The sequence below is a fragment of the Eleutherodactylus coqui genome, chromosome 13 (genome assembly GCF_035609145.1).
Source record: "Eleutherodactylus coqui strain aEleCoq1 chromosome 13, aEleCoq1.hap1, whole genome shotgun sequence".
NCBI classification, from domain to species: Eukaryota; Metazoa; Chordata; class Amphibia; order Anura; family Eleutherodactylidae; genus Eleutherodactylus; species Eleutherodactylus coqui.
Window position 1 is genome coordinate 22,033,065 of NC_089849.1, and position 7,808 is coordinate 22,040,872.

Sequence of the window (7,808 nt, forward strand, 5' to 3'; positions counted from 1 at the left end):
TACAAGCCACTGGGAACCGGAAGCCAGCGAGCGCTGACAGCGGGAAACCTACAGAGGATGTGTGGGGGAGCGCCGCATAGTAAGACATGCTGAGGGTACACGGCTGATCTCCAGTCAAAATCCGCACCAATGGTACCGATAATGACTGTTTTTTGGATACGAAAATTTTGTGGCATTTGCTCTTTGTCTATTTTGAACCGGCCCTATACTCTTTATAACGCCGTAGGTAAAATCAGAAGTCGTGATAAGCCCCGCCCCTGACCACACCTCTCTGTTCCGCTTAGACCCTGGGGAAATCTGATCACCTTAACTAAAGGGTGTGGCTTATTGTAAATGGCGCATGACCATACTTGAAAAAAAAAAACAGTGTGCATAAACTGTGGGACAACTAGGAGTATTATCAGATCACTTCCAAATCTGAAGGGGGGCTATAGAATAACATCAGGGCATTGTCCTATAAACCATTTTATAGCACCTTTATTCCACCTGTGGTTACTAATGATGACGTTTGTGTCACTTTCCACAGTAGTAAGCTCAGGAATTCTATCTGCTCAGCATTATTACTATGATTATACAAAAATGTGAATGTGTTAATAAAGTTTAGTCATAAAAAAAAAAAGCACACCACCCCGCTGAGTCAGGCAGCGCCATGTTTCAATGTACGGACTCGCCCTGAGTTTGGCGGCCGGTGATTTGCTGAGCATGTCACGTGTGGTTTAACGGCCGGCGGCCTGGGCCCAGCATGGAGCTCCTGGAGGTGTACGCTTCGCGGATTCGGAGAAGGTGCTTCAATGAGACGGCCCGCAGACACGCCGCCTGGGCGCTGGCGCTCATGTCGCTCGTTGGCTCCCTGCTGAAGGAGCAATGGCCGCTGCCGGACTCCTACTTCAATAACAAGAAGAACATCTTGAACGTGTGAGCGACCGGGGGGCGGGGTCAGCCGGAGACTTGTCATTGTGCGGCGCTATGTGCGGGGCTCCCCCTAGCGTCCGTGGGCGGTTACTGCTGCACCATGTGATAGTGCTATAGGTTACACGTGCTGAACTGCTGGTCACCTATAGTGATGGAGCTGCTGCCCGGGGCGGGGCCGCTGTTACTTATCCAGGCCCCCCTTATCAGATAGACAATACCCCCTGACATTGTCAGACAGTTCCCCCATAATGTTGGCAGCTGTTGACCCCCATAATGCACGCCACAGCCAGAGCGCCCTAAACGTTGTCAGCCAGTGCTTCTGCAACATCGCCCCCAGAACTATAACGTTGCCAGTCACAGCCGGTGGGCCCCCGTAACGTTGCCGGCCACAGCTGGTGGGCCCCCGTAACATTGCCGGCCACAGCTGGTGGGCCCCCGTAACGTTTCCGGCCACAGCTGGTGAGCCCCCGTAACGTTGCCGGCCACAGCTGGTGGGCCCCCGTGACGTTGCCGGCCACAGCTGGTGGGCCCCCGTGACGTTGCCGGCCACAGCTGGTGGGCCCCCGTGACGTTGCCGGCCACAGCTGGTGGGCCCCCGTGACGTTGCCGGCCACAGCTGGTGGGCCCCCGTGACGTTGCCGGTCACAGCCCCATGTAACATTGCCGGTCACAGCCCCATGTAATATTGCCGGTGACCCATAACATTCCCGGTCACAACCCCATGTAACATTGCCGGTCACAGCTGATGTGCCCCGTAACATTACAAGTGGATGGCATTTTCTCCAGCAGGTTTCGGAGTATTCTGTAGCTTCCTAATTGTGTAGCATGGCATGCGCACGCCTTATAACAACCAGTCAGACACGATGTAAGTCTCAGGTCTAAACTGGATCTGGGCGATACATTGCTCAGACCCTCATTTTATTGAAACACATAATACCTGCCCTTTATGGGCGTATAACACATTACATCAGTAACCTATATAGGTTTGCATTTGTTGGGCCATATTGAATCCCCCACCCCTCCCTACACCCCTCTCAAGTCCAGTGTATGAGCCAGTCTTTGTCTCCTCAACAAGTGATCAGGCAAAAGTAGCTTCTTTGTCTCAGAAGTTGAGGATGGGGGAGGGCTGGGAAAACGCCCAAGGTGGATACAGTTCTTATAGTATAGCAATGTGACTTCAACCCTTAAGAGGCTAACGTTATAGCACACATCTTTCACCATGCCATTGTCCAGCAATTACCATAATGAAATTATGCAGCCATTAGCCTCTACAGAGTTAAATCACTACAGCTGCGTAATACATCTAGTTTATACAAATCAATAGACATTTTACACTAACTAGTCATCATGTCTACTACACCCCATAACATTGCTGGTCACCACCGGTGCCCACCCATAACATTGCCAATGACAGTTGGTGGCCCCCTATAATATTACAGATGCCCCATAACATTGCCAACCACAGCCAGTGATCCTTGCAAATAACACTGCTGGTCACAGCTGCTTCCCCTATAATCTTGTGGGGCACAATTGCTGCCCCCCTGTAATATTACTGAGGTTCCCAATCCCCACCATTGCTATAGTTCTTCCTTCTAAGTTGCAGTATTCTAACGCTCCTGTGTCCCTGCAGGTACTTTGTGAAGGTCTCCTGGGGATGGACGTTCCTCTTTCTCTTGCCTTTCATTGCCTTGACCACCTATGTCGCCACAAGGAGCCTGAGCGCAGTTTTCCGCCGACTGGGCGCCCTCTTGGTAGGAACCGCGATCTGGTTTTCCTGCACGCGGGTCTTCATGATTGTTGAGAACGCCACGGGCGCTTGTTACAACTCCTCGACGGTGCTGGAGATCGTAGCGGAGCACACGGATAAGCGGTCGTGTATCACCGGCGGATTCTTCTGGGACGGCTTCGATATCTCGGGCCACTCCTTCCTGCTGCCGTACTGCACCCTGATGATCCTGGAGGAGGCCGCCGTCGCCCACTTTGTCCGCTTTGAGAAGCCCTGGCAGAAGCATCTCATCAACGCCCTGACTCTGTCGCTAGCCTTTCTGTTTTTCGTGTGGATTTTCATGTTTTTTTGTACCGCTGTTTATTTTCACGACTTCTCACAAAAACTCCTGGGAACGAGTTGTGGCATCCTGGGGTGGTACATCACCTACAAGCGGTGGTACCTGACGCCATACTCCCCGGGACTCCCACCGAGATCCACCACCAAAGAGGGGAAGCGAGGCTACAGCAAATAGTGCCATCTGGGGGTGAATGTGTCCGATCGTAGAAAGTCTCCGTCAGTTTATTAAAGCGACCCTTCGGTCCTGGACAAACCAAGATGGCCGCAGCGTTTCTATGACTACGTGAAGACTATACATTGGTAGTCCAATGGTCCTTTTATGTGGGCCGAATATCCCGCCTGATCGTCCTCTGAAGCTCGTTGACCCGATCAGCAAGCATTTTTATGATCGTATACGCGGGCTGAGGAACGCTCGTTTACGCGATCGTGAAAATGCTTTCTGATTGGTGGAGCGCCTCCCCGCGTGAACCTACGGGCGAACAATTTTGGCCTATGTAAAAAGAAAATGACCCGAGCGCCGATCTACATGCGTGTTGATCAGCAATCGAGAATTCAACGCATTTAAAGGGGACCATAAGGCATTACATGCTGCTCTGATTGGCCAGTGCTACTCATGTGACTTGCACTAGCCAATCAAGAGCAGCTTATAATGTCTTTCAATGCACATTGTGCATCAGGTAGTCGGAGAAGCGATCTTGCTTTGTACGGGTCAGTTTAAAGCACTCTGGGAAATCTGGGTGACTGTCGGTACTGCCAGGATTACACTGACTATGGTCACCCAGCTTTCCCAGGCTCTTTTGAAGCACCGAGGCCATGCATGACTCTAGGAAAGCTGGATGGGAACATTAATGGTGGACATATTGGTTGTCACCCAGCTTTCCCAGAAGCGTATCTCACTCAGGAACGGCAGAATAGAGCGACATGTAGCGGAAAATGGTGCGGATTCACCTTAAAAACCGTCAATCCGCGTGAGCGGTGTGGATTTTGACACGCTTTTCATACGGATCCGTAGCAGATTTAAACCCTTTAATTGAAAGGTGTCGAGATCCGCACCGGCGCCTCGGATATTGACCCGCTATTTATCACGGTGTTGATGCAGATTTTTCGCACTATTTTCTGCTCCGTATGAATGTATCCGGAGGGGTAACGCTCTACAGCTGGCATGGCGCCCGTCTACAGAGACCACACTACAGCAGAATAGTTAGTTAGCGATGCGCGTGATGGACTATGGCGGCACTCAGGCCTTCAGTGTTATGGTAGTACGTCTCTTATATGCAGCGTGGGCAGCGAGGCGGATGCCGCGGTACGCAGTCGCTTTTATCGTATTGACATATATATGAAAAAAGCCTAAAACCTGCAGATCTGGTCATGGATTCACTGTGGATCTGCTCCTTGCCTAGGAAGGAGGTAAGACGTATTTGTTCTGGACTTTTGGGTGCAGAATCCACACTGAAATCCCACCACATACTACACTGCAATACTGAATGCGGTTAGAACAACCCCATTCGTTCCCAGGCGGCGTGCCCTTTCTGTTGCGGAAGTGCGGCAGATTTTCACAGCGAATTTCAGTCATTGCAATAAGGTACATCTGCAGTTTAATACGTGGATTTCATTACGGATTTACTTTTGGCCAAAAATTTTGGGAAGTGTGGTCTTAAGGACCGTTTACACTCAACGATTATTGCTCAAAATTCGCTCAAACGATGTCTTTTGAGCGATAATTGTTGCGTGTAAATGCTACTGTTGTTTACTTTTTGGCCAAACGATGAGTTTTAGGTGAGCATAAAATCCATCTTTCGGCTGGAGAGATGATAGCAGGGACTGGACACTGTGTTTCTCCAGGGAGCGCTGATTAGATTGTATTCAGCTTGCGGCCCCGCAGCAGAACAAAGAGGAGCTGTATGCAGAGAACAGACCACCTGTTGTTCTCTGCATACAGGTCATGGAGGCTCATTTACTTGCAAATGAAGCTAATAAGCTACTAATAGGCATTAGTTTCCATTAGCAGCTTATACAAAATGATCGCTCAAACTGTCAATTATCCTATCTGTTGAAAGAATTTTGAGCGATCATCTTTGCGTGTAAACGGGCCTTTAGACCACTTTCAGACGGATGTATTTTAAGGCCTCCTTCCCACGAACGGATTTACGCCGCGTAAATTCGCGGCAAAAATCCGCTGCGTTGCACCCTGCTATTAGGTTCTATTGAACCTAATAGCACAATGCTCACGATGCGTAATTCCACCGCGGAATTACGCACCGCGATTACTCCCGTCCTCACCCGCAGCATGCTCTATTTTCTGCGGGTGAGGACGGGCTGTACGCGCTGACGGCTTCCATTGCAGTCAATGGAAGCCGTCCGTTCACGCTATCTCCCGCTGTAACCAGCGGGAGATAGCGTGAAAAAACGCTTTCCCGCCCACCGCCGCGCGTCATATGACGCCATATGACGCGGCCGGCCGCGTCACGTGACACGGCCGGTGACGCGGCGGCGGTGGGCGGGGAAGCGTTTTCACGCTATCTCCCGCAGGTAAGTATAGGGGCTCTGGGGGGCGCCGTGACGGGCTTCACTGCGTAATATTACGCGGCGGAGCCCGTCACGCTCGTGGGAAGGAGGCCTAAAGCTATATTTGGTCTGTTTTCCGTGGCTGTATTTTTCATAGCCTTTTTTTTTTTTAAATACAGCATGACCTATTTTCTTTTTTTGCCTCCATTTTGGTATTTTCTCCTGGGTAACGGGTCAGTATCTACCCAGTGACAGTAAATACCAAGGCAAGTATGGATGCCGTACGGCTGTAATGTCATCCGTCTTACGGACGTGTTCCAATACGCTCGCCTAAAACCGGTCTTGGGGTGTAATCGCCTCTCCCATATGTTCTTCTGTTGGGTGTATTCACGCGGGCGAGTGCGGTATAGGTCAGGGCGGATCTACATCGCACTCGCTTACCAATGATTATTCTGCAGTGTGCGATGCATTTGGGGGTTAGAAGCGCTTGCATGCGAATCACCTGGTACGTGCGCAAAATGTGTTGTTTTTCTGCCATGGCAAATAATGGACAATTCTCGAACAAGAATCGCCCCCAAATAGGACTGCTTTTTTTTTTTTTTTTTTTAAAAGACAGTTTTGCGCAAGTCTAAAAATTCCCACCAAACTGCCATGTAAATCCACCGAACAGAAGGAGGGGTGATCCTTGCATGACCATGTGATAACACTAACCATATCTTACTACAGGAATGTATGTGTGTGTATGGAATGTTCTTTAATCTGGTAATCCAGAAAGTCTGCTAATCTGGCACTTGTTTTCGGTATAATAGCAGGTTTTGTACGAACCTTTCTTAGTATCTGGAATGTTTTGTAGGCTTTCATATGAGTTTTATAGAATTTTCGGTGTCATCTGTCAATCTGATAGTTCGGTACCTATGATGCCGGATTAAAGGAATTGTACTGTATACAGTGAGTAGCTCCGACATGGGGCAAGACCATTGCACACTCTGGTAAGGATGCGGGTCTGGGGGCTTGTGACCGCATATAGCCCAGGATTGTCTAATGCAGCGGACCATCAGAATTTCTGGACTATCAGATGCTGGATTAGGGGTATTTGTATTTCATGACATGTATAACACTAATGTTATTGGCTTTGGACTATAAAATGGAGACGTCTTCTCTGCGTCAGGGAGGCCCGGACCCCAATAAGGCTGTTGTGGACGTTACCGTCTTCCGCCATTGCCGCAGCAGAGACTGCTTATGCCTACTGTGTAGCCTGCGGGTGGCGCGTGACACGGGGTACAGCGAACACCTCAGGCCAAATCCATGTCGTACAAATCCGATGCGAACGTCCGTAGAAATCCGCGTGAAGGGGCCGCTCACATGGGGATTTCCCTGTAGTTTAGTGTATGTTCAGCCCCCCCACACGAGCGTATTTACACGTGCCTGAGCGCTGCCTATGTGCAGAATGACCGATGCTGTTTTTGCGCACACATCGGCGTATTCTGTAGTTTTCGCGCCCGTAATGTATGTTTATTTACGTGCGTCCAATAAAGTTGCACCTATTGAAATGGCGAATTAGTCTAATGAGTTCCAGATGCGTTTTTCAATGTCAATTGCGTATGGGCTGCGGGTCGCACGCCTGCGTTGACATCAGCGGAGGTCGTCTGCATGGCTTCCACAATGGAATAGAGCATGCGGCGATTTTTCTTCACTCTCGTGGATACGAATTGCGTATTCTGCGAGCAGAAGAAAAATTTAAAAATGTCTACCTTTCAATGCGTGTTTTTACCGCCGATCGCAGTAAGACCTCCAAAATGCACAGGCAAAATACGCGCGTGTGACTGAACGGGTTGTATTCTCTGCTCAAATACGCCCGTGTGAAGGGGGCCTAAATGAACGGGGAAAAAGTATACAAGCGTGCGCTATTTTAAGCATACCTGTACATTTTTTTTAAATGAAAGCGTTGAACGTTTGTGTACGTTTTTATGCTTTTTAATGGAAACTTTTTTTCTCAAATTTTTGTAATTTTATTATTTTTTATTTTTTTTCAAGCATTTGATGATAAAAAAAATGGCGGGAAGCGTTTTATTTACTATACGTTTCCATACGTTTTTTTTTTTTTTGGTGGGACAGAAAAAAGCGTGGCATGCTACGCTTTCCTATCCACAAAAACACAAGACGTGAGAGAGGTCAAACGCAATGACAAGTGCGCACGTTTAGGCTTGATGGAAGGTAGAATCCTAATGTGAACATCCCCTGAGAATGGATTTTCTATATCTCCATTGTTTCTGCCGCAGATTTACATTACAGCCGCTGCGGATCCGCCCGTGGATTAGCTGCGCTC

The 7,808-nt window shown here is 49.1% G+C and overlaps 1 protein-coding gene across 1 annotated transcript; it reads left to right on the plus strand.

Annotated features, from left to right (window-relative positions):
- The first annotated feature begins 726 nt into the window (after positions 1–726).
- Positions 727–5,097, plus strand: FITM2 (fat storage inducing transmembrane protein 2). Its single transcript, XM_066586590.1, has 2 exons — positions 727–915; positions 2,543–5,097. Exons 1-2 carry the CDS (start codon positions 743–745, stop codon positions 3,150–3,152), a joined length of 783 nt encoding a protein of 260 aa, XP_066442687.1. The 5' UTR covers positions 727–742; the 3' UTR covers positions 3,153–5,097.
- The last annotated feature ends 2,711 nt before the right edge of the window (positions 5,098–7,808 follow it).

Bases quoted from the DNA above. Each gene is read 5' to 3' on its own strand.
- FITM2 (XM_066586590.1), top strand. From the start codon at position 743: ATGGAGCTCCTGGAGGTGTACGCTTCGCGGATTCGGAGAAGGTGCTTC. The intron at 916-2,542 runs GTGAGCGACCGG...GTGTCCCTGCAG, and splicing joins AAGAAGAACATCTTGAACGT to GTACTTTGTGAAGGTCTCCT.